This window comes from Nelumbo nucifera, chromosome 4 (genome assembly GCF_055504915.1).
Source record: "Nelumbo nucifera cultivar China Antique chromosome 4, China Antique-T2T, whole genome shotgun sequence".
Classification (NCBI taxonomy): domain Eukaryota; kingdom Viridiplantae; phylum Streptophyta; class Magnoliopsida; order Proteales; family Nelumbonaceae; genus Nelumbo; species Nelumbo nucifera.
Window position 1 is genome coordinate 19,210,325 of NC_142652.1, and position 27,523 is coordinate 19,237,847.

A 27,523-nucleotide genomic window follows, 5' to 3' on the forward strand; every position below is an offset into this window, starting at 1 on the left:
CCTCCGCGTCGGAGACCTGGTTCTTCGTAAAGTCATGGTACCTAGCTCGGTGTTGGTAAGCTCGGGACAAATTGGGAAAGACCCTACCGAGTAAAGCAAGTGCTCGGGGAAGGAACATATGAGCTCGAAACCCTAGAAGGGAAACAAGTACCTCGGGCTTGGAATATTGTCAACTTAAGACAATATTACCTATAATTACCGAGCTGAGTCAACCACAAGTCGCTCCCAGAGCCTAAGGGCTAAAGAGTCGAGCTAAGGACCTCGGTACCCAGTCGCCTCTTCGGCATGGGCGAACTCCAGGAGAGTGGACTACTAAGTCGCTCCCCCAGCCTAAGGGCTAAAACGCCGAGCTAAGGACCTTGGCACCCAATCACCTCTTCAACATAGGCGAACTATAGGAGAGCGGACTATAAGTCGCTCCCCCAGCCTAAGGGCTAAAGCGCCAAGCTAACAAAAGACCTCGGCACCACATAAGACCTAGTCGCCTCGTTGGCATGGGATAAGTACGTTTAACGCCAAGGCACGGGCAGCTCGGGTGTGAACCCTATGATGTATAGCCCGCCCCGGCATACAACAGGTTGAACCCGTTAGGGACAACTGATGTCAGCTTGAGTAGCCCGAGTGCAGATAGTTCGGATACATACCCTACTATGTTGCTCACCCTGGTGTACATCCAGAGTTTACCCCTACTATGTTGCTCACCCCGGTGTATTTGCGACGGATGAGCTCTTCTATCTCGCCGCATAGGTTTTACAACTCCCGGTACTATGATGTGATCTTTATGGAAGCTACAATACAAGTTCTTATTCCTTACATTAGGGTCCCCTCTCAGTTGGGGTGGCCACTTCACGTACGGGGCGTCCTTGATCGCCATAAGGATCTCGACCTGTTTTGCATTCAGGGGCGTGTAGTCTGTCCTCTCTACTGGTGGAGCTCAGAAAGGCTGACCTGGCCATGCCCCCCGAGCTGGGTCTTTTTTCTTCTTGTTGTCCCCCTGGGTCAATGACTCGGCTTCCCTTTTTATTTTTTTCAGCGACCTGCTCACCCTTTTGGTTGATTTCCTCCTTCGTCCCTATAAACTAGTCCGCGAGATTGAGGAACTCGGTTACAGTCTTGGGCCGATTGACCACCACATGCCACTTGAACTCTTTGTGCGTGATGCCTCTCTTGGCCGCTGTGAGCCGAACTGCAGGGTCTAGGTCGGGTATCTGTAGACAAGCGTCATTGAACCGCTTGATGTAACTTCGGATAGATTCTCCTTCCCTCTGGACTATGCCAAGGAGACTCTCCTGGGTCCTCGGGCACCGCTTGCTGGTGACGATGTGAGAAATGAAGACTTGCACGAATTGCGCCCAGCTTTTTATTGATCTGGGCGCGAGGTTCCTGTACCATGTGCGGGCCACTCCGTTGAAAGTGGTGGAGAAAGCCACGCACATGCAGGACTCATTGGCCCTTGCCAAGTGCATCTGTGACTGAAAGGCGTCTACGTGATCATTCGGGTCGAACGATCCGTCATATTTATCCAAGGGAGGTAGTTTGAAGTCCTTGGGCATTGGGACGGCCAAGAGTTCAGGAGACAGAGGGGATGGTACAGAGAGGAGTGGAGTGGCTTTTATTTCACCCGAGTTTACCTCTTTCTTACCCTTGAGCTCGGGTAGGTTGTGTGTTGCAGTTCGGCGAGCTCGGCGACGTCTCCGCTGCCTTTTTGCGGGCTTTGCATTGGTGCTGCTGGCCTCGGTATTGTCGGGCACAGTTTTTGCAGGGAAGGGGACGGACTGCTGGTGATGGTTGCAGATAAAGGGATCTTGCCTGGAGTCTATAGCCAAGACCTCGAACCGGTTCTCCACAAGCGGGGCCACGAACTCGGAAAGATGAGGTGATGCGGGCCTGGTAGGCTGGGACCCTCCCGACCTAATTGCACGCGGCGAGGTAGGGGTGACTGGTCTTTCCTTCCTCCCGTGGGATGAGACTTGACTCTTGAGAGGATTCTGGGTCTAAGAGGTCTCTCCCCGGTGAGAAGGACGCTCATTCTGACGGCGAGGCCAGACTTGTTGCGCGACCGGATGTCGAGGAGGAAAGGGCTGTTGGGTCTGAGGCAACGGAGGAAACTACTGCTGATAGTGATGCTGAGAAACTTGGTGCAACACTTGCTACTGATATAGTTGGAATTGTTGAACCTGTTGCATCTGAGCTTGCATGGCTTGCATGCACTGCACCGGGTCTTCAAGTTGATTTTGGGCGGTCACGGGAGGAACAAGGGAGGGTTCGATGAAGGTTGTTCCAAACGTGATAGGGAGTGGAGCGTTCACGGGTGCCATTGTCTGAGGCACGTTCAGAATGGGAACCACATCCGCGGAGAGTGGAACGGTGAACTGTCCAATACACACCACTGGGACCTGGAGTTGCTCCCCGGCGGCGTTCATTTCTGCTCTACGTTCGGCATAGCTGGAGGAAGCCATGAAAACTAAAGTCTGTAAGTTTAGTGGAAAAAGGCATTTTGAAGCGTTTCCCAAAGACGGCGCCAAATGATAGTGCCCTCCTCCCCCCATCAGTCAAAAAATAAAAACATGTTGGTGTTACCCTCCTCCCCCCATCTCTCCGGATTTTCTTTTCGTCAATATATATTGGTCATTGAATACTGTAGAATGTAAATCTTAGGCTTGATTTAACCATCCCCTTCATGCTTCATGTGATTTGTCATGCAAGGATGTATATTTCATGATTGAGTCTTTGTTGATTTATCGGACATGGTCTATATAGACTAATGAAGCATCCATCTATTTTGCAGATAGCAGGGCCCCCACCTTCCAAAGGACCCATGGTAGAACACCAGAAGGCAATTGGCCTTTGGGCAGTAAAGCTACCTTCAGCAGATTCCACTGTTGTCCGTAGAACACTCTCAGCTCTAACAGAGAACCCGCATGGCCTTCCTGGGGTTGATGAGAATGATGGACAGATTGAGAGGAGAAAGAATTTCTGGTCAACGGTGAAGCCAGCCCATTTTGGGGTTAAGATAGGATCTAAGTCTCTACTGGGCATCATTCGATTCATCATATTTGGACTGTTCCTTGGTCTATTTGGATCAACTGCGTTTGGAAGGTGGCTTCTCTTGAAATATCCCTCGATTTTCAGCCTTGGGTGGTTTAGGAAGCAAGGACCCACTGAAGAAGAGGTTAGGAGTGCTTCCTTCAAAATGTGGTTTATTGGACATGGCTATAGCGGTGCTAATCTCGCATCCCAGCTGGGAAACGAAAAACCAGATACAGAGATAATTACCAGAGTCATGGGGCCTGAGGTTGGATATTTAACAACCCCAATTATTTTGCTTCAATGCGCGATTGTACTGCTAAGTGGGCGAGGTAATCTACCCAAAGGAGGTGTTTTGCCACCTGGCATTGTTTTCGGCCCAACCGATCTCCAACAGAATGACATAACGTTTGATATCATCTCGAAGAATGTGCTTTCTGCCTAGTTAGTCTCCTTTTTCTTTTTTATTTTTTTGCTCAGAAGTTGCTCTAGGTTCTATGTTTTCTCAAGGCTCAAGCTGCTTTAAAAGAAAGTGGCGGCTTGAGATCAAAGTAAGACAGAAATGAATAAAATTCCAAGCACTGCTTTTGTTTTCTAACTATTTAGAATTAAGAGTGTCGTTTCCACTTTTCATCAGATCACTAGCCAGATGGTGAGGGGTGGCATTGATGATTAAGCACGCAGGTCGGGCTATGGTGGAGAGAAAGATATGCAGCTCGATCGTCTGCACTGAAACTGTGGCAGCGGCCTTGAGTGGCTCTGCTCCTCGTTCATACACCACTTCTAAGCACGCATTGGCGGGACTGCTCCGGTCAGCCTGTAGTGAGTACTCCGACGAAATAGATGGAGTACTCCACCATCCAACGAGAGAGAGAGAAAGAGAGAGATTTACTGTTGAAGTTTTATGGTTTTATTTTTCTGTATTTTTTTATTTTTGTGTTTTTAAAAATTTTTCTGTATTTTATTTTTATATTTTTTTTGTATTTTGCACTGTATTATTTTTTATTTAGATAGTTTTATTTTTTGTTTTTATTTAATTTTATACTATTTTTTATTATTTATAAATATATTTTTATTTTTAATTTATTTATGATGTCACGAGTTGAACCATTCGACTCGGACGGTTGAACCACTTAACCAGAAACCGGTCCCCTAACGGTTCTGTTTGTGACTCGTTTTTAAAAACCTTGATATCATCTCCAGGAATGCGCTTTAATTTGTAGTTCCTTTTTTACTTTTTCGGTTGGTCAGTCAGAAGTTGCTCTAGGTTCTTCCATGTTTTCTCGAGGCTCAAGCTGCATTAAAAAGTAAAACAGAAATAAATGATCCTCTCATGTCGTTGAGTACTCGTAACTGAAAGTGAAACAGATAAGAGGTAAGGGTATCCTCCAACCTGAGATTAATCAAAAGTTGTGCATCACCTTCAATTACAACAGTAAAAATATCAAGAGAAGAGGCAAATCCCACCACTAAGAGGTAGTGTGAAAATCAATTTCTATGGTGCCACTATACTGATAAATCTGGCATTGGTATCATTGTAATTGGGGCAAAGATTAAAGTATCTATCAAGTATCGAATCAAATAACTTGAATATGGATATAGATACGAATACATTTGGGAAACACATGGATACAGATGAAAAATATAAAAATGCTTGGATATGCTAAGTAAATGCATATAAATTCAATAATTATATTAATAACTTCAAGTTTAATGTCAAAACAACTATAAATAATGTATAAATACATAGAAATTGTATATTTTAATGGTATATTTGAAAAAATATATTACTATTGAGATGCATAGATGTTATACAATTTTATTGATAATGCATCAATTTTTATTTTTATTAAAATCCAAGGCACAAAAATATACAACCATTATATTTGAATTATTATATCAATTATTTTTTACTATTTTCAATTTTTAACATCAACTAACAATTAATTTGCAAATGTTCTGTAAATAATACTTTCACTTTTGTAAACAATAAATATGTTTATATAAAATGTAAATGGAATTTTGAAGATGCATATCATATGAAAATTCATAAATTATAATTACTAAAATAATTAAATTATTAATATTTTTATGAACTTTTAATTTTTATTTAAATGTAGATTAGTGGATTTGATAGATTCAATTTATATTATATTCTCAAATATTTTTTAAACAATATTTTATCTTTATAATGATAAATACATTGTTATTTAATGCAAATTAAAATATTAATTAATAATTTATAAAATAATTATTATAATTTATCAAGTCTACATAAATAATTCTAAGTATTAAAATAATTATTATATTAATAGTATTTTTATTTGTATAAATTTATTGAAATTAAAAACCATTTATATATGAGAATTTGATAAATTATTTATTTTACTGATTTATAAAATAATAATTTTGAATATTATTCTTGTTATTTTGTACTTGGAGTTATTTATTGAATATACTATTTATTTAGATTAAATGTAAGAATTAATATTAATAAAAGATCATTTATTTCATTTATTATTACGAAATGGAAGATGATTTGATGGTTAAAATTCTTGCACTCTTACTCATTAGATACCACTAAAAGGTGATGAACAATATCAGAATGCAACTCATAAGCTTCGCTTTGGGTATGAATTAGGTTTAAAGCTCATAAATGAACCAAACCACTCAGGCCTCAGCATAGGAGATTTGAGTTCATATGGCAGTGGTCATGAGTCATGACCGCCGCTCAAAGTTTCTTCCTGTTGAGTATTGAGTGTTTGACCGTTATTCAATATTTATCCAAACTTTGTTTTACGTTATCCTAATAACTTGGACCACTATGGTGTGTCTAATTACATTGGCGGTTCAGACTTTAATAGATTTTTTAATTTTTCAAAACATGGAAAATTTCTAAAAATTAAAAATATATATTTTATATGTTTTAAATGATTTTCATTGTAGGAAAGATCTATAAGATGGATATATCAATGTCTTATTGAAGTCATTAATATAATAACTAATTTATGTCAAAATGATATTTTTTTAATTTTTAAAAAAAATCCAATAAGTTTACTTTATATATTCTAATGATTTTCATGTTAAGGAAGAACTATAAGATGAATCTATCAATGATCAAATTAATTGATATAACAACAATCTTATCTGTCTTATAATGAATTTTAGTAGATTTTAAGCACAAATAAAGTTATTTTATAGTAGTTATATCTTCTAAACTGCTAAATGCTAATACCGTTTGATTATAATCAAGGTTTTATAAGGTTAAAGGCCTAAGCCTCAAGGCGGTTTGAGGCATAAGCCTAAAACTTTATATGTAATTTTATTTTAGTTTTTATACATAGAAGATATTTACAAAATATTTAAATGTATGTATGATATATACAATTTATATTATAAAGTTAATTTATATAATTTTTTTACATTTTGTTTCATATTTTTTCTTTTAATGTGAATATTATGTTTTTTAAAGGGGGTGTTCTTTTCCTGGATTTTGAGAGGGGAGAAAGTTGGTCAATGGGATTTTGATTCTCATTGACCAAGAATCCCATGTTCTTTTTCAGATTTATGTGGGGACCAAAGAAAGTTTATTTTCCTAGGTATCACTTACTCGGGCAAGTGATACACATTCCCTAGGTGGGTAAATAACCTTCCCACGTGTGGGGAAAGTTAGGGGTGTAAATGGATTGAATTCGAATGGAATCAGGCAATATCCGAATTCAAATCCGATTAAAAGTTTGATATCCAAATTTGATTCGTTTCAAATTTGACTAATTAATTATTTTAGGCAATTAATAAATATATAAAATAAATATTTTATTTATATAAATATATAAATTATTTACATAATTTAATTATTATATATTATATAAAACATTTAAAAATTTTATATATTATATATAAGAATTAAATAATCGATCGAATTCGAATATTTATCGAATCGAATCAGGTCATATCCGAATTCGAATCCAATTAACTATTCAGTATGAATAGAATATCTGAATTCAACCAGTTAGATATTTGAATTATCCGAATTCGATTCGATTATATCAAATCTCAAATTCGAAATTGGATTCCCGAATACCATTGACACCCCTAAGGAAAGTTGCCAACACTTGAATAGGACAAAATACACCTTTTAATAATGGATTTTTATGGCTAAAATGGCCATTGTCTTATTTACATGAGAAATAAAAGAATATGGTAAATGCACTTACCCAGGTAAGTCTTTCCTCGAAAGCACTTACCCAGGTAAGTCTTTCCTCGAAAGCACTTACCCGGGTAAGTAACTTACCGAAAAGCGAACGGGGCCTAAATCTTTATTTACATTTTGTTTCATATCTATAATCTTTTCTATCTGAATTATTTAAATTACATAACCTACACATACAAATTAAAATTATTTGTAATATTTTTATGGATTAATTTGTTTCCTCGTAAAAGAAAATTGTTTCATATCATTATTTTTTTATATTTACTTTCATACTTCTAATCTCTTCTCTCCCTTCTCCAAAAAAACAAGCACATGGGCCCTTCGAAATCCCAACTTCTAACATCAAAATCACGTGAAACATGGAAAGCCAGTTTTCTCTTCCAAATACCAATGAGGAAAGAGTAGCAAGTAACAACATTGAAACGCATGAATCCAGCTGGCCCCTATTCATAACGAGGAGATCGGATCTGCTCCTCATATAGGGCACCTCACATGCACATCCTACCATGCATTGGGAACATCTTTCATACTTTTAAGTTGTTATTTACGGGAGATGTTCCCAATGCAAAGTGGATGTGCATGTGAGGCGCCCAAGTGTGAGGAGCAGATCCCGTTCCCCTAACGAGATTGGCTTCAGTGCTCACACTGTTCACATAGTCTTTTACAGCTGTGAATTGGGAATATCTCTGTACTTGTATGTTTTTTTCATGGGGAGGCATTTCCGTTGCAAGGGACTGTGCAAACGGTGTGAGGTACCCTCTCTCTCTCTCTTTCTACCAAATAAAATAAAATGGAAAAAAAAATTCCTCCCAAGAGGGGAAAGAGCAATAAAAGAGATCTATATAGCAAGAGAGTGGTAGTGAACACTTCAGCCATGGAAGATCTATTGAACAGTTTTGATAATTGACCACAGAAAATAGCAGTTTATAGAAGAAAAATCTCCTATTTCAATCTCAAGAAGAAGAAGAAGCACACCCACCTGTTATTTGGTTGTAACTAAGGGTGTCAATGGACCGGTTTTGGATTAGGCCTCATTCAGTCCAAAATCAATTTGGACGGATTGGACAGACCAACAAGACATATTGGATTGGACCAATCTGGTCCAAAATATTTATTAGATTGGATTAGACCTGGTCCATTCGCAACAAATTTATATTGGATTAAGTTGGATTAAGCCAATATTTAGTCCATTGATATAAGATAAGAAGAATATATGTTTCAATGAACCAGGTTTGGGTTGAAACCAATCTAAATCAAAATGAATTTGAACAGACTGAATGGTTCAGACTGAATTGGACCAGTCTAAATTGATCCAAAACATTCATTGGATTGGATTGAACCTGGCCCATTTATAATAGACTCACATTGGACTGAATCGGATTGGACCAAATCCAGTCCAATTGACACCCATAGTTGTAACCAGTCACCGACAGCAATTACCTCCTTCAGTTAGGATTTGTATATAGCAGGCAGCACTGCACCAATAGTTCCGATTCCGAATTGAGAAGAGAGAGAAAACTATTCTGTCATTTCTGCTCCTTAAGAAAACTATTTCCTTGAAAAGTGCAATACATTGAGGCTCTCTTCTTACGCAACTCCATACCTCTAACACCTTCACGCAAGGCTACCAAGAATAGGCGATTTTTGAGTGCCTTGCCTCTAATGCCTTTTAAACCATGATTATAATATATTTCTTCGTATAACTAACTTGTAAAAATATACATGTGTTTATATCTTATTCATAGCTCAATCTATATTTACTATTTTGATGTATTTGTAGAATTTGTAAAAATTTGTCCAACATATCCACACATATCTATGTCCACCATGTACATGCTTGTCCAAAGCATATTATGATACAAATCCATATCCAAACGCAATTTCCATTTCCGCCTGCTTAAGGGTCTTTGTGATCAATTAGGCTGCATTTGGAAACGATGCAAATAAGTGTGAATGCAAATATGTAGAGTGTAAAATGGTTCATATAAATTGTAAAATTGGGTTAGTTTTGCACCGACAAATTCACCTTCTTATCAAACAGACTTTTATCTGTAATGGATGCAAACATGAATTTCAATAAAGCATATGCTTTTTTTTTTATCAAAAGCCCACTGTAATGCAAATTTACTTCTTTTTATTGATGTACTTTTATATCTTATTATCAATGTAAATATGCATTGATTTGTCATTTGTCAATGCATAAATGTAATGTTGCCAAACACAAGCAAAAATGAACCAGAGTGCAAATTTACCTCAAAACCGAGATTTACACTCCATTTGTATCGTTTCCAAATGCAACCTTACATAGAATTCAGAAAAGATTCCTTTAAAGAGATGATTAAAATAAGAAAATTCATTGGATTGGATGGAAAAATCTCTGTAAGATTAAATTAAATGGTGGACTAGGATTTAGAGATACCCAAGCTTTCGACAAAATTTGCCTGGAAGATTCTAAACAAATAGCTTTTGGTCTATCCAAACGCCAAAGAAATGCTCACAAGGCTTCTAAAGCCTTTTAGCTATGAGGGATGTTTTCCAATGTGATGCAAGGTGATAAACGGGTGAAAAAAAAAATAACATATGGGATGACTCATGGCTCAAACAGTTACCCAATTTGAAACCCTGTGGCCCAAGGCTTAATCCAAATGAATTAAAGTGGATTAATGAACTGATTGACCAAAGCAATGGTGGAAGCAAATTCTCAGTAAAGTCAACCTGTGTCAATTCTTAAATTATCTACACCAACTAAAGAGGGTAATATTAATAATGGTATGTCAAAAAATCAATGGAAAATAATTTAGATTCATAACATCCCACCAAAAATAAGAATTTTATTTTTATTTTTTATTTTTATGGAGGTGTTGCTTAAACAACATTGCAATTGGCAAAGAAATTGTTTAAATTAGGTGTGGTGAATACCAAAAAATAAAAACTCTCATTTGCAAGAAAAACCCTAAGAGCATCATTCATGCTTTAGTATCATGCAAAAACATCTTGGTGTAGGTGCAAATTGGGTTTAACTATTGATTCTATGCCTACAAAAAATGGTTTCAGCATTTTTGTGCTGACAGAATGATTTAGTGAGAAAGCTTCTCCTCAAGAATGCAAAAAATCTGTCCAAACTAATAAGGGAAAATTTCATTTTAGTACCCTGAACTTTGGGGATAGTGCTAAGTTAGTACCCAAACTTTTAAGTGTGTCACTGCAGTATCTAAACTTTCAAAAAGTGTCAAGTTGGTCCCTATCATTAACTGACTGTCAGTTATCTATTGAAAATGTCAAAACTACCTTTCAAAAAAAGATACTGTTCATTATCTTCTACATTGAGACTAAACCAGTTATCTTCAAAGAAGAAGAGAGAAAAAACATGGAATATGATAAAGGGAAACAGTAACTGAAAAAAAAAAAGAAATAACTAGATAAGAATGTATTTCAGATCTTAAGGTAGAAGACAATGACTTCATTAGTCTAAAATCTCAAGCACTTCAACCACTTCAGTCTCAAGGTAGAAGACAATGAACAGTGTCTTCTTTTGAATGGTAGCTTTGACATTTTCAACAAATAACTGACGGTCAATTAACGGCTGGGACCAACTTGACACTTTTTGAAAGTTTAGGTACTGCAGTGACACATCTGAAAGTTCAGGTACTAACTTGACACTACCCCAAATACTAAAGTGGAATTTTTCCAACTAATAATTCATGGTATGGATTTTATTTTTGGCATCCTCCAAAGCCAGGAAACTGTCGAAGCAAATGTGGATGGTAGTTTTTCTAAACTGGGTTTGGGAGACTTTGGAATAGTGCTTAGAGATTCCAATGGATGTTTTTTGCTGGCCAAGAATGGTCCTTGTCATGCTTTATCTGCAGAATATTCTGAATTATTTGTTGTTACAGAAATTTGCTACCTTGTTGTGGATGTTGGATTAGAAAGTGATTCCCAAACTGCTTTTAAAGCTCTTTCAAACAAATCTTATGATGCTTCTACTACTGTTTGGTTTTTGCTGAATGACATCTTCAAGATGTCTGATTTAAATGCTAAGTTCAGTTTCATATTCAGAGATTGCAATAAGATTGCTCATGAGCTTGCAGCTACAGGGGTTGGAGCCTGGGGACTCGGTTTGATTGCAGCCTCCACCTTGGTTTAGTTTCTATCTTTGGATTGTTCTGGTTTTGGGGACAGCAGATGCGTTCATCCCCCGTAACTGTGCTTGCTCAATTGCTAGAGTCGTTTGTGTGATATCTTGTAGTGCACCTCTTTCAATTGTACACTGGAAACATCTCCCTGGAGTGAGGAACAAATCCGATTTCTGCTTGGGATAGCTTGAAACCGGATCTGCTCCTCACAGAGCACACCTCGGACCAACCTCACAACATGTCCTGGCCGTACATTGACATCGAGAACATCTCCCATACTTTTATTTATAATTCATCGAGAGATGTTCCCAATTCAGGGTGAGATGTTGCTGTGAGGTTGGTGTTGAGGCACGCTCTGTGAGGATCAGATCCCAATTCGGATAGCTTTACTACCCCAATTCAATTACTTCGATTTTGAGAGTTTCAATCATGATTTTTAAAAACGACCCAGAGACCAAACCAGTCAGGGGTCCGGTTACGGACCATTCAACCCAAACGGTCAGCCCATTCTGAGAAAATAAAAAAAAAAATTAAAAACCAAAAAACGGTCAAAACCGTTCTAACAGTTTGAACGGTTAACTGCTTGGGTCAACAGTTTGCTGACCAAAATCAACGGTTTTGGACAAATTTCCGGTTTTGAGAAAAACCAAACCGGTTCCTGATTTTTCCAGTCCAACCATCCGGTCCGGTCCGGTTTTAAAAACCATGGTTTCAATTCCTTACGATATGCATCTACGAATTTGTGTTTGCATATGCTCCAATTTTTGTCACTCAACTTTGCCTAGGGACTATGATACAGGAAAAAGAAACAAATGATTTTATTTCCATACTTTTCTCTTCAAAAATTACATAAAATAAAAAATAAAAAAAAAACAACGGAAGAAAATTACTTGTACACAAGGAACAATCAAATTAATCCCACCCAACCTACGAAAAGAAATAAAAAAGGACAAAAGAATTCAAAAATTAAAAAACAAAAATCCTGTATCGTATGCATGTTTGGTGATACTCACATACCAGACTAAAATTCACAATTATGGACGGTGATACACATATTTGGTTCTAGGGTCCACAATAAGACCTTTCCCTCCATTCACTTCGAGGTCATGCCTGCAAAAACATACATCATCCTCCACTACTTAGATCTGTTCCATTTTAACTCTCTTGGATTGCATCCAACGCCTACACAACTAAATTAAAAAAAAAAGTACAAAAAGAAAAACCAAATGGGAGAGAGATTAGAAAACTCAACTGGAACACAAAATCAGGAATAGTCAACTGCTCGCGTGGAACATATCTGAACAGCTGCAGTAGCCGATCGACATATACGACTTTCTTCCATGACTAGATAGAACCCATACATATCAGTGGCTAAATCCATAACCATAAGATCTAGAAAACATAAATTAAAGTTCAAAGAAAAAACCAAAGGAAATGAAGAAAAAAAAAGAAAACGAAAAAAGGAAAGAGTTGGCTTCCGGCTATCTTCACTTGCCAATGATTTCTCTGAGGAATCTCACTTTCATTGGCACATGTTCTGCCAGCACTCAGAAACCATTGAATTGAAATCTTTAATTTAGGTTTTCTGAAAGCAACATAATATCCATACCATATTCTTGAAAAGGTTCTTAATGGAAAGCTGAAAGAAATACATATGAAGTCATTTTAGGGCTTCAAGACAATGAAGACATTAACTCGTTAGTTAATTAGATTAATTCAGATTAGCTGAATGTGATCGCTGTTCAGCGGGCTGTGGAACCAATGATAACACACAACACCCGCAATAATTCATGGGCCCCATGTATTTTATTACTGGTGTTTTTTTTTTTTTGTTAATAGGTCTGAACAGCTATATTGCATTCAGCTAATCCTTTCTCCAATTAGATGATGAACATGCATTTAAATGCTACAGAATTTCACCAAAATGATTGAAGGGAATCTTTTTGACATACCTCACCATCTACGAGCAATTGTAGAGCAAGTATTGCTGTCTTCAGCCCAAAGGTAGGATGAAGAACGTATATTGCCTAAACATGATAGAGAAATTAGATTAAGAGAACCATGTGACCCTACTCAAATGGGAATACAAGTCTTCTTACATGAAGGTTACGCTGGTGTTTCCGACCAAGTATTTGTTGCAATCTCTTCATCCATCCTAAGTTTGGTTGACTGAAAATAAGAAATAAGGAAAGAGAAGGATACAAAGAAGTTTTAATGAAATCTTCATGATAAAGGTTCCAGAAGACCAGAACCTAACTAGATTTGCAAAAGAAAATGATATCTACTTTTTCTTTTCTTTTTTTTCTTTGGTGATAAAGAACGAGTGTTGGATCAAGAAACCAACAATATACTTGAAGGGGAAGGGCAGAGATCTTCCTCTGACTCACTTTTCTTTTTATCTCTCAGGATAAAACGGCCTTCTCCTTTCCTTTTTCCATATAATGTGCATGTGTTCCAAGTAATCAAAGGCTTTTCGAGATTTTTACTTACTTTAGAAAAATTTAACACAATAAAAAAAGAAAAAAAAAAAGTTTCAGTAACATTTCAAGATTTAACCGCTACAGAATTTTTAAGGGAAAAAATAGCAAAGATCAATTTTGGCAAGTGCCCCAGTTGTGCGGAGACCATTCCTCATTGGAAGGGAGCAAAAATAAGAAAATTTTCTTTGTCAAAAGAATAGGCTCCAAATGTTTATTTGTCATTTCAAGAGCTTAAAATTTGTGAGCAAAGCAAAGAACCGTCTGAAAATAGCATACTCAATCAACACTGTTTCTTGCTGCATTAGGTGCTACTCAACTTTTCTTCCTATAAACATTTTTTTGGAAAATTACAGACTGCCACCGTGTACTTGGGGGTAGTGACATTTAGCCCCCCAAACATTCATTTGTGACGAAGGCCCACCCTGAACTTTCAGATTACAGAACTTTTCCCCCACCACATTAATAGACTTGATGGTAAAGATAAAATTATGAAAATGCCCATTCAAAATTCTGTATTATTTTGTGTTTTTCTGTCTTCCTGTACTTTCCTCTTTTTCTTTGTCTGTATTTTTTATTTGCTTTTTCAATTTCTGTTTGTTGTATTTTTTTCTCTTTTTACAATTTTCAGTGTTTTCTGTATTTCCCTATTTTTCTTTGTTATATTTTATGTTTTCTGTATTCTGTTTTATTCTTCTCTTTTTCTTCACATTTATTGTATTTTCTGCAATTTCCTATTTTTCTTTTATTTTCTTTCTTTTTGTTGTATTTTATCACTTTTCTACAAAATAATCTCATAAAATGATATAATTGCAGTTTGCAGATGTTTGAACATGCACGACTACATGAGAGCCACATGAGAATCTTTTCTGAAGTTCAGGGTGGGTCTTTCTCACAAATGGAAGTTCAGGGGCTCTTTGTCACGTGTCCAGATCACCTGGAAACAAAACAAGTTCCAACCCTCTACCAACATGATCTCACACCGCACATCTCATACATGGCGGGTCCCACTTTTATGGTGGATCCCAGTCTCATGGTGAGATGTGTGGTGTTAAATGAAGTTGGTAGAGGGTTGAACGTGTTTTGTTGGCAGAATATCTCAACTCAAGTGTCACTATTTTTGAAGACTTTGGAAAGAGAATTCCACAGCACAAGGTGAGGCAGTTAAGCATAAACCAAAATAAAAATAAAATAAAGAAGATGTGAGATTTCTTCATATTAAGATGGCCTTGGCATAAATCAATTTCTGGAATGTATGGGACCCAGTGGAGGTGACTGAGATTCAGTTTGGTGAGGTAGCAAAAATCTTAGAATCCCAAAGCCTCTAAGAAGAGGAGGTGCATGAAGGATAATCTGGTAGAGGTTGATGGAAGCTCTAACCTCTAATTCATAGAGATGGAGTAGGATTGGTGCCTCTCTTTGAGATTGAAAAAACTCTAAATAGAGCCATATAGATACAGGAGTTCCATCACCTATCAGTCCAAGAAGAGAAGACCCTCCACAATTGGTTCTTAGAAGATTTCAGCCAAGTTGTGTGTTTGGTTTCAAGAAGGAGAATAATACAAGGAGAAGAAACACAGAGGGTTGCTGCCTACAGAAGAACCATGGATGCTGCTTTTGTTTCCTATGCTCAAGGTAAGTAGCAGTAGGAACAGTTTTAAAATCTATGGGAAAAATAGTGGCTATATTAGAGAAGAAATCCATAGAACACTTGCAATCTCTTTGAAACCATAATTTCAAACAGCACTTTGCTCAGTTCCACATGAAATGTTTCTCCATCTTTTTCCCTGTTTATTTATTTATTTTGTTGGAGGGGGAAGGAAGAAAAGATGGAAGACCTTGGGGGAAAAAGTTCCCCATATAATATACAGTCTATTATACACCATACAGTGAACCAGTTAAACAGGAGCTAAAACAAAATAGAATAAAAGATATAGTGTTGAAACTTCTACGTATTGCAAGACAATCATACCATACTTACAGTTGTAAAGATGCTGCAGAGTGGAAGTATACAATAGTATAAGGCTTCTGTATCAAGGGCTCAAACTCCTGAAATTTTAATAATTAAAACAGCAGTTCAGTCTCACAAAAACATTTGAGTAAATGGTAAGATTGATAAATAACTATCTCTGTTCAGCTGCCTGTGTAAATCATACATTTCCTATTAAAAATACTATCGAGAACTCCTTGAATGGTAACTGTTAACGCTGTTATTTTTTCCTATGTATAGTACCACAGGGGTACTATTGTACTTTTGCTCCTTTTTTATTTTAGTTGCTGTCACCCTAGTATATATATTAAAAAGCTGTGCCGCCAACAGTATCTTTGAGCTCTCAGTTCTCTCTTCTTTCATTCTTCTCTCCTGCATAACATGGTATCAGAGCAGGACTACCAGATCTGAAAGGAGAAGTCGAGCGAACAGTCCTTTTTTCTTCTTCACACCAGATTTCCAGATCTGCCGCCCTCATCTGCTGTTCGGCTGATTGAAGATCTCACACATTGAAGTAACCTTTCTCTCTCTCTCTTACCTTTTTTTCTGGTCGTGTGCCAGGGCAGAACCTGTACTAGGTCTGCCGATTGGATGTGAGATGATCGGCACCTCTTTCTTTCCTTTATTGTGGGGTCGACTGATCCCTGAGAAACTGTAGGTCGTGAGGACCTTTTTTGTGTGCTGCAACAACAGCTTTTATGGTAAACTGAAGGTCAGAAAGTGACCAGTACTTGCTGTAACAGTAGTCCTGTTGATGCGTATGTCAAGAGATGACCTGTATGTACTGTGGCAACACTTGTGTTGAACTTGTAAGTCAAGGGATGACCTGTTAGTGCTGTAACAGCACCTGTAACAACACTTTAAGGCTGTGTACCCCATTTAAGAGTTGTTTTTGAATCTGAAATCATGAGTGGTGAAGATTCTGCTACATCCGGTGTTTCCTCAATGCTGAATGGAATGAGTGGGGGTGTGGACCTATCATCCCATGACTGTTATCCCTCTTGATGGTTTAAATTATTTAGAGTGGTCAAGAGGGATCAAGCTATACATCACTGCAAGGGGAAAGATAGGTTATATTAATGGGAGAATCAAAGAACCACATTCTGGGAGTGCTGAATATGACAAATGGAACCAGGAAAACAGCATGGTCATGTCCTGGCTTTTAGTTTCTATGCAACCTCAAATAAGAAGGAATTTCATGTGGGCTGAAATGGCAAATGAGATCTGGGAACAAGCAAAATCAACATATTCGGAACTGCGACACTATGCAAAAATCTACCAACTACAGGCAGAATCGTCTACTTGTAAACAGGGGGAGAGGTGTCTATCTGTGTACTACTCAGACTTGACCTCTGTCTGGAAGGAGTTAGATCATTATCAGAGTGTGAACTGGAAGTGTGATGAAGATGCAAAACTGTACAAAAAACTCGTCTCCCAGCAGAGAGTGTTTACTTTCTTACATGGTTTGAACCCTACATATGAATCTATCAGAGTTCAGATCCTAGGTAGCAAGGATCTTCCATTAGTTCAGGAAGTTTATGCTCTTACAATCAGAAGAAAGCAGAAGGAATTTGATGAACAGTTCTGGAGGAGATGCAGTTGTGTTGGCAGCAAAAGGGAGTGTTACTACTGGTGGGGCAAATACTTCTAGGAAGGGAGATCTTCAGAAAAAGATGGATGACAAGGACAAATTGTGGTGTACTCATTGCCAGAAACTCCGACACACCCGAGACACATGTTAGGATCTTCATGGGAAACCGAAATGGGCTCAAGATCTGAATAAGAAGCAAGGTTCATATATGAATAAAAAGTCAGGACAGCAAGGTACAAGAAAACATACTATGGCAAACATGGCTACTCAGGAAAATCAGCCCCCCCATTCATATTGTGACTCAAACACATTCATCTGGATCTGACCCAAGGGAGGATATTATAAATTCCTTCCGTAACCATTTAGAACTCTATGGTAAAGCAATTCAACATATGGATGCTCCTCCCTCAACTTCATTTGTGTCTACATCAGGTAACTCTACCACAGCTTTCTGCTTCTCATAGCCCTGACACTCCCTGGATCATTGATTCTGGAGCGTCAAAACACATGACCGGTACGTCCTCTTACTTTCAAACCTATCACCTTCTTTCTGGAAGAGACAAGGTGAGACTAGCTGATGGATCATATACTACCATAGCTGGTTAATGAACCATTTCTCTCCCTCTCGGCCTTACCCTCTTTGATGTTTTACATGTTCCGAAATTTCTCATTAATTTGTTCTCTGTTAGTAGTATTACTAATTCCTTAAACTACCCAGTGACCTTTTTCCCTTCTTACTGTGTGATCCAGGATCTGGCCTCGAGGAGGACGATTGGTAGAGGATGTATGGTTGATGGACTTTACATGCTGGAGAATAAGGCTGGTCTTCAAGTCACAAAGTCTAAGAGTCAGTCCTATAAGAGTCAAGTTTATTTATGGCATTGTCGTCTTGGTCATTTATCTTTTGAGTCTTTGAAAGTGGTGTTTCCAGAATTGTTTAAGTCCGTGTATGTTTCAGATTTCTCTTGTCAAACTTGTCAATTGAGTAAGCAGTGTAGAACTCATTTTCTTTCAAAAAATAATAAAGCTGAATTTCCTTTTCACATTGTTCATTCTGATGTGTGGGGCCCTGTTACTTTACCATCTGAGAGTGGCTACAAGTATTTTATTACCATTATCGATGATTATTCTAGATATACATGGGTATATCCCACGCGGACCAGGGATGAAGTACCCAAAATTATCCAAGATTTTCAACGGATGGTCTTCACCCAATTTCAAACTGAAATCCAAATTTTTCAGTCAGATAATGCCAAAGAGTATTTTCATAGTGATCTCACGGATTTTTTTGCGTCACGTGGTTCACTTCACCGTAGCTCTTGTGCCCGAATACCACAACAAAATGGTGTTGCTGAAAGAAAGAACCGACACCTCCTTGAAGTGGCCCGGGGTTTACTACTCCATATGAATGTCCCAAAACGCTTTTGTCTTGAGGCTATCCTTTGTGCTACCTACCTCATCAACCGTATGCCCTCTCGTTGGTTAGAGTACAAAGCCCCACATCAGCTTCTCTTTCCCAAGGCTCCCCTTCTTCTCATTCCTCCTCGTGTGTTTGGTTGTCGTTGCTTTGTCCAAAATTTGTTCCCCACTCGTGGAAAATTGGATCCTCGTGCTATTCCTTGCATATTCCTGGGGTACTCCTTCACTCAGAAGGGATACTGTTGTTTTGATCCTGTTTCTCAGAAATTCTATATTTCCATGGATGTCTCTTTCTTTGAGAGTGAGCCTTTTTTCCCTGTTTCTCCTCAGGGGGAGAGTAGGAATGAGGAGAAACTAGTTCAGCTCCCTCCTCTTCCTGATCCTCCTCCTTTTCGTGTCTTCTTCCGTCGTCACAAAGGCCAACCAAATTCAAGAGCTGTGGAGAATCTAGAAGTTGTACCTCCAGCGCCATTAAACTCTTCGGGGACGGATCATACCCACTCATGTATCTTGGTTCCCATTGATGTTCCTGACCCCATTGCAGTTGATACCTCTGTTGCTAACGACCTTGACCTTCCTATTGCTCATAGGAAAGGTGTTAGATCATGCACCACTAAACACCCCATTTCCCACTTTGTTTCTTATGAAAACATTTCACCTTCTTTTCGAGCCTTTCTCACATCCATTGACAGTGTCCCTATCCCTAAGAATGTGGCAGAAGCTCTTTCAGTACCTGAATGGACAGATGCTATGAAGGAAGAAATTAATGCCCTTCATAAAAATGGCACATGGGAACTTGTAGATCTTCCTAAGGGAAATGATTCAGTTGGATGTAAATGGGTATTCACAATCAAACATAGGGCTGATGGCACGGTGGAGAGGTATAAAGCTCGTTTAGTGGCAAAGGGGTTTACACAAGTGTACGGAGTTGATTATGCAGAGACTTTTGCACCCGTTGCCAAAATGAACTCCATTAGAGTTCTATTCTCTCTTGCTGCTAATCTTGACTGGAATCTACATCAGCTTGATATCAAGAATACGTTCTTGAATGCTGACCTTGAAGAGGAAGTTTGCATGATACAACCCCCTGGTTTTCAGGCTCAAGGCAATGAACGAAAGGTGTGCAGGTTGAAGAAGTCTTTATACGGGCTTAAACAATCACCGAGAGCCTGGTTCAGCAGATTCCATGCAGCGGTTCAATAGAAAGGATACAAGCAATGTCAATCTGATCACACATTGTTTGTGAAAAGAGGAGAAGGTAAAATTGTTGCTTTGATAGTATATGTTGATGATATAATTATCACTGGCGACTAGAATGATGAAATCCAAAAGTTGAAGAGTTTTCTTGCCACACAATTTGAAGTAAAGGATCTAGGTCCTCTAAGATACTTCCTAAGAATTGAAGTTGCCCGCTCAAAAAAGGGTATCTTCATTTCCCAAAGGAAGTATGTCCTACATTTACTCTAGGATACAGGAAAAATGGGAATGAAGCCAGTTGATTCCCCCATTGATCCTAACCATAAATTAGGTGACAACCAAGGTGAACCTATCAAGGATGTGAAACAGTTTCATTGACTTATAGGGAGATTGTTATATCTTTCTATGACCCGCCCAGACATTGCTTATGCAGTTGGTGTCCTTAGCCAGTTCATGCATGCCCCTATGACCACTCATCTTGAAGTAGCAGAAAGAATCCTCCGATACCTTAAAAGGTTTCCAGGTGTTGGCTTGTTGTTTCAAAGGCATAGACATTTGAAAGTTGAAGGGTATACTGATGCAGATTGGGCAGGATCCCTAAATGACAGAAAGTCAAACTAGCGGCTATTGCACCTTCATAGGAGGAAATCTAGTTACCTAGAGAAGCAAAAAGCAAAGTGTGGTAGCTAGATCCAGTGCTGAAGCTGAATATCGAGCAATGGCTCATGGAGTGGCTGAAATTATGTAGATAAAGAATCTGTTGAGTGAGTTGGATTTTTCCAGTGGACAGACCTATGACCCTATTCTGTAATAACAAAGCAACCATAAACATTGTTGCTAACCCTATGCTACATGATAGAACTAAACACATCGAAGTCGGCAAGCATTTTATCAAAGAAAAAGTTATCACAGGGGAAGTGTGTACTCCCTATGTCAGCTCTGAGGATCAACTTGCAGACATCTTTACAAAAGGACTACACCACTCAAGACATCATGATTTATGTGACAAGTTGGGCCTGATTGACATCTATGTCCCAACTTGAGGGGGAGTGTTAACAGCTGTTATTTTTTCCTATGTATAGTACTGCAGGGATACTATTGTACTTTTGCTCCTTTTTTATTTTAGTTGTTGTCGCCCTAGTATATATATTAAAAAGCTGCGCCGGCAGCAGTATCTTTGAGCTCTCAGTTCTCTCTTCTCTCTTCTTCTCTCTCTTTTCTCTCTTCTTTCATTCTTCTCTCTTGCATAACAGTAACCATAATCATTATTAAAAAATAAATTAGTACATTATACTTCTAACTTTCAAACCCCTTCCTTGGGGGTAGATGGGCCTAGCCTACCATATTGAGGTGCTTGGCCATTTTTGTATATCGTAATATGTAATACTTGCACATTCTTTCAATTTAATCAACAAACCAGTATGCTTTTTTGCTGATCAAAAAACAAAAAGCATAATCCACCCCTCCTGTCAGGTGACAAGCGCACCATTTTATATCTCTCCTCTGCTCACTTTGCATTGAATTGGATTAAATACAGTTCTCTCTCCTTAAGTTTCCCCTATTCATTGCACTCTTAATATCTAATAACTGGCAATTCCCTATTCTGCATATCATATTTGCCGATTAATCACTTTCCCAACAAAGGTGTCCACATGCCACAAATCCCTTCTTGATTAAATCTCCTTAGAGGAAGTTGACAAAACAAAAATAAAAGCTTTAGCAACCCATGACTCTATTGTTGTTACTTAGGGTACAAACTCAGACAACTAGATACCTATATTAGACAAGAGATTTCTATAATTTAGCATGTCTGGCACTGACACAAACACAATCCATGTACCTTTACTACATAGAGTACAAACCGCTCCAGATCAAGACATCGCAGCAGAAAATGAGCCCCCACAATAACCATAACAGGTCGTCCTTCACTATCTACCCCACCACGGTAACTGAAATACCAAAAAAAAAGAAAAGACAGATCAACAAGTGTTCTGGATATCAGGATAATAATTATAATAATAATAATAATAACAGTAATTTATAATATTTCTGCTATTTTATAATATAAATACATATATCCTAAAAACTGATGACTACATTCTAGATATGGAACACCATGCAAAAGAAGTACCCGTTTTGATTGAATAAATTGCAAAAACAAACAAATCTATGATGTGCATGCAAATAAAACTTGGCATACTTACACTATTTTCATTTCCGCAATTTCAGAAAGATTAAGGGAATTTGCTTTAGCAAGATATCTAGAATGAAGTGAGTATTCTTCTGCAATGGACAAGGGAGGACCACCAAGATCACCAAATCCAAGAAATTTAGCACAATTCCAACCACTTTGTGCTCGAGCAGCCTTCTCCCATTGTTCTCTTCGTCTCTGATCTGGATCCTTAATCAAAGACATGAATGCAGGATCCAGATATGAATCCAAATAGGATGAATTCCTGTTGAGATAACTTTCTTCAGTAAAATCATTCAACCAATGAAACAGAAAAGGGCACTAGCCTGTAAAAGATGGTTCAATTGCAATTTGCAAAGTAACCAAATTAACATATTTAATGTGAGTGCCTTGTCTATTGACATCATTCACAATTTGGGTGTACACATCGACATCACATAAAATTTTATGTGATAATATTTTGGGTCCCCCAAGTTTCAGTTTGTTTTGACATAAAAAAGGCAGAAATTTTTCAGTTACATTCATGCCCCCTTTATCTAAAGAAAAAAATAACTTTGTTTGCTGCCCCTTTCCAAATTGGATGTTTGGAATTTGTATTTACCCACAAATAAAACAAAACGGGTGCTAAAGGTCAACCAAATGAGTTAAAGAGTCATGGTTGCAAGTGGCAGACTGGTGCTTTTTGAGCTATTCAACATTTATGTACATGAAAGTGATAAGGTTAAATAAGGAAAAAAACACGCCAAATACAGATATTTTTTCTGGTCATAAATCAATTGAAAGATGAGATTCATAATCGTTGCACATATTAGCTGATTTGAATCTTTCTGGGAATCAAAAGGTTAATCGTTAAACATTAAAACAGGAAATCAACATCAGCCTTGAATGAGGTCAGCAAGCAAGAACTTTTCAGCAGCAATCTGTATTAACTGTCTTATAAAAATTTAAAACATGAAGAATAGAAACAGATGTAATTTCACTAACCGTCTCATTGTTAACCCAACATCACTAACGGGAAGAGCTTCAGGAGTAATGGGAGGTTTTGGGACACTGGTAGTTATAGCAGGCAAGGGCTTTATTCTGATTTTGCGTTCATCTATTATTGTCTCACCATTCTCATCCCCAACATCAGCAGGAAGCTTTGACAGTGCCACCTCCTCCTCATGTTTATCTCGAGGAAAGTACAGCGGAAGAAGTCTACAAAGTGAAAAAAAAAAATGATTAGGGAATAAAATCAACAAAGCTAGCAAGTAGCAGATCTCATTGTGGCCACATATAAGTTCTGTATCAACTTATTCAAATAATGGTATTTTTTGCACTAAAACAACAAAAAGAATAGCACATAGAACAGAGATACCTTTTATATATTTCAGTATCAGATGCCGTGGTAGTACAAAAAACAACAGCTGTAATTTTATCTTTGTGCTTCTCTAGAAACCGTCGAACAGTCCCTGGTTACCCCCACATAAAGATGAAATGAACAAAAGTAAATAGAATTAGGTTTCCTGAACAGAAAAAGGGGGGTGGGGGGATATCATTCTAGACAACACAACAAGGGCATTGTGGATATCTCACTTATTGCCACATGTGCAGCAGGTTCACGAGGATAATTTTTAGCCTCTGTATATATACAGCCCATAGCAATGCTGCATTAGACAAACAAATCTAAGTTACTCAGTATCTTCACAAGAAGTAGAATGGACCTATGAAATGAACAAGGCTAGAAGTGCAATATGTAGAATATCAACCAACAAACAACCTCTGAAGTCCATTTTCTATAAGAAGTTCAAGGCAAGAGCGGTAGCAGTGACTCAGAGCATTCTCTGCAGCAGTATGATACTTGACTGCATACTTCGGACCAACAGTGTGAATCACCCGCCTGAAAGATCACAAGATAAGTTTTCCAGGCTCAATTGTAATCTAAATATCCAGCATAGAAAAGCAACATAAAACCTAAAGGGTATTTTTTAAGTTAAATGCCAAGTAATGGCATAAACAATATCTTATCAGATGCATAAATCAGTGTAGTTAAGTTGACCAAGTGGCATCAGTGCTGATTTTTAGCTCCCCAGGCACACCCATATTGACCCAAAATGGGTTAGCAGACTAAAATCAATATATTGAGGGAACACAATAACCTATTTGCCTCCATTAAGATGCTTACATCTATATCAAGTCCAACTGACTAGTTGGTCACCTAGGCAATAGGCCTCCAAAATACCCAGCTGCCACCTAGGCAACTCTTTAATCAACTTTTAAAGTTCAATGTATGTTCATCAAAAACAATAGCTGATAATGAATAGCATCCGTGCAACTTGACAAGCAAGCTCAAGAAGACCGAAAGAGAGAGAGAGAGAGAGAGAGAGAGAGAAAGAGAGAGGTTGCACAACTGAATACAAGTTACAGAAGTTTAATGTACATACATATACATATCCAGGATACTTGATCATAAGTTCTAGTTTTGAAAGGTCAATAGAGAATTTATCATTTTCTGAACTTCAAAATTATATTTCAATGTTTTAGAAGATCAATAATTCTTAGAATTAAAATTATCATGCGGTTATGTATGTTGACAATATGACTTAACATATTCCAAAAATTGGGCTGCAATATCTACAACTCTCTCTGAAACAATAAAAATATATCTAAATTTTTCACGAAGGGCATTTAGGTGTTTCCCAAGTAGATATTGGGGGTGTATAACCAAGGTTCAAAGTATTGATACATATCAGGCCATATTGGCCTATACGTACCGTATCGGGGGCTTCCCGATACACCCCTACAGGGGGTGTTTCGGGGACCCAACCAGTTCAGAGGGTGGATGGACCTTAAACCGGTCCCTCCGAACCAGATTTGAAAAAAAAAGTACAAAAATAAGCTACCGATATGCCACTACCAGCATATCGGGCATATCGATATGTTGAACCTTGTGTATAACCACATTTATGAAGCATTAAATCCAATCTTATACTTTCTAGGTAAGTACTAGCATGTTATAACTTTTTTTTTATCAAACTAGCATGTTATAACTTCATAAGTGAAGTACTTTCCAGAATACGCCATGAACGGGTAAACGCTGCTCCATCCAAAAGAGAAAAGACTGTTGCTTTTGTAGTCATTTAGAACAATTTGGGCTCACAGGTGGCCAGTGGGTGAATTCATTTGATGCAGAAAAGCATATATGAACTGGGCATCATTCGAAGTTTTATTCTTGTGTGTTCCAAGAAACCAAACAAAGACTTACATGAACCTAAAAATAATCTTTTACAAATTTCCTTTTTCTTTATGTTCCAGACTATAGGAATATAGTCAATACAAATACCAAAAGAAAACATTCAAAACCAACAAACATAGACTCACCTAGCAGGTAGATCATATGCATTGGTAACCTTGGCCATTCCTGTTCGACATCCACCCTGTGAAAAATGAAGGGATATGGATATCAAGTTTGCCAAAAGAAAGAACTATATGACTTAGTGGAGATTAAGCAAATTATTTCAAGTAACTTTGTATTACCAGCGTCATGCATTCTTCAGCAAGACCAGGTCCAGCTGCAGCATGCAAACCAGGACTACTATGTGCTTCATCCAAACTCTGTGAAATACCCACTTGAAAATTGAGTCTTCAGCCTTGGAAGTGAGCATATTTATTACTTGATTTCATCATGTAAGTTATAGAAGCCCATCATACTTAAGAGGCCATGTTAACTAGAAAAAGCAAGGACAGAACTGGACAACGTGTTGGCATGGAATTTATAGTAAATATTGAAGTGCCTGGCATGATGGATATCCATGTGCATGCATCCATATATGATGAGATAAAAGAATTCTAAATCTCTACGTGTACAAAAATTTAAGACTTTGCACAATCCACTATTAGTACTTATTACTTAATGCAAATTTAATAGTTCAACAGAAAATTGGGAGCCAAACAATCATCAGTGAGTTGCAAAGATCCCATAAAGATAAAGGAGAGAGAGAGAGGAAAACGACTTTAGGAAAGTACTTATTGCTCACCTCATTTGTGGAGTTGACGACTGCATCAACCTCAAGATTCCAAGGGTTTCCCCGCCAGAGATATACCTTTGAGTTTATTTCATGATCGACAGGAAACCTTGATGTAGTCCCACTGGCGCCATTATCTGCTCCAGAAGCGGATGTGAGGGGATCCAAAAAGTACGAGCTAGGAAAGGAAACATCCTCGTTCTCATATGCCAAAGAAGACCTCTGCTCAGCATCGCTCCAACGTGGAACTTGATCAAGTTGAACCACACAGTCTCCGCTGTCTGTAGGTAGTCCACCCCGGGTGGTAGCCGAAGACACACTCCGGTACATCTCCCCTACCCCAAGGTCAAAGCTTTACTAACCTATCTATCGAGTTCCTCCAAACTAAAACCAGAAGCTCTTGGATTCCGCACTACTCAACGAACCCAAAATTCCCCCACTTCCACAACTGCGAATAAGAATTCCGCAACTCAACTCAAAGCCCTAGTTGATCAGTATATCATCCTGCAAAAGCAATGAATCCTTATCACGTCTAGAGTACATCAAATACGCATGTAAGAGCTATAATTCCGTCCAAAATTTTAGAAACAAAAACCCATAAAGGCGGTGATTTTTGGCCATCTATGCACGCCAATCACTGTCAATGGGAAAAAATCAAATAATATGATCAAAACAGCTCGCCGTCAACAACATGATGGTATAGATATCTCCGATATCAGTCGATAAAATTAAGTAAGCAGTGAAAGGAATAGAAAACACAAAGGAAAATCATGTGATCACCACATCTGAAACCAGCAGAATTTAGGTATTTTGTTACGAGCACCTACAAATTTGGAAACTGAATTGGACAGAATTTCAAAGAAGGAAGAAAGCAATAATGGTGGAATTGAAAACATAAACAAAAAAAATCCCTAGTTTTCGAGTTCAATGATTGAATATGTGTTGAAGAGAAATACCTTAGCTTTTGCCCCCTTTCAACCCTCTCAGTGCTTGGTAAGGTTACAACTCAACAACTGTTCTTGCCGTATCGTGAATTCGTGACTACCGTCTCGATGAATTTTAATTGATAGAGAAGAAAATAATTTACGGAAGGATGAAATATGTATTTTCTACAAATACCCTCAATATCTCTGACAAATAGAAAGAAACCCCTACCCTTAAGGATAAATTAGAAATCCGCCCCTCCATGAATCTACGCTGAGTCGCTTGGCCGCCTCCCTACTGGCTCAGGTCCTCAGGAGGCGCATGGCCAAAATAACAGATCGGCCCAATTTTTTA

At 37.9% G+C, this 27,523-nt stretch overlaps 1 protein-coding gene across 8 annotated transcripts; it reads right to left on the reverse strand.

Annotated features, from left to right (window-relative positions):
- Positions 1–12,170: 12,170 nt before the first annotated feature.
- LOC104598022 (appr-1-p processing enzyme family protein) lies at positions 12,171–27,493 on the reverse strand. Of its 8 annotated transcripts, XM_088903505.1 has the most exons (17): positions 27,202–27,282; positions 27,026–27,068; positions 26,258–26,749; positions 25,758–25,835; positions 25,602–25,657; positions 24,001–24,120; positions 23,817–23,887; positions 23,599–23,692; positions 23,226–23,438; positions 22,255–22,506; positions 21,891–21,999; positions 15,835–15,902; positions 13,476–13,545; positions 13,329–13,403; positions 12,986–13,015; positions 12,629–12,720; positions 12,171–12,486 (listed from the first exon to the last, which is right to left on the reverse strand). In XM_088903505.1, the coding sequence occupies exons 3-17, from the start codon at positions 26,573–26,575 to the stop codon at positions 12,411–12,413; spliced, it is 1,722 nt and encodes a 573-aa protein (XP_088759631.1). In that variant the 5' UTR covers positions 26,576–26,749; positions 27,026–27,068; positions 27,202–27,282; the 3' UTR covers positions 12,171–12,410. The 8 variants fall into 8 exon arrangements, with proteins under 8 accessions (XP_088759631.1, XP_088759629.1, XP_088759633.1 ...); XM_088903503.1 differs by lacking the exon at positions 27,026–27,068 and having other exon boundaries at positions 27,202–27,493; XM_088903507.1 differs by lacking the exon at positions 12,986–13,015 and having other exon boundaries at positions 27,202–27,278.
- Between the last annotated feature and the right edge of the window lie 30 nt (positions 27,494–27,523).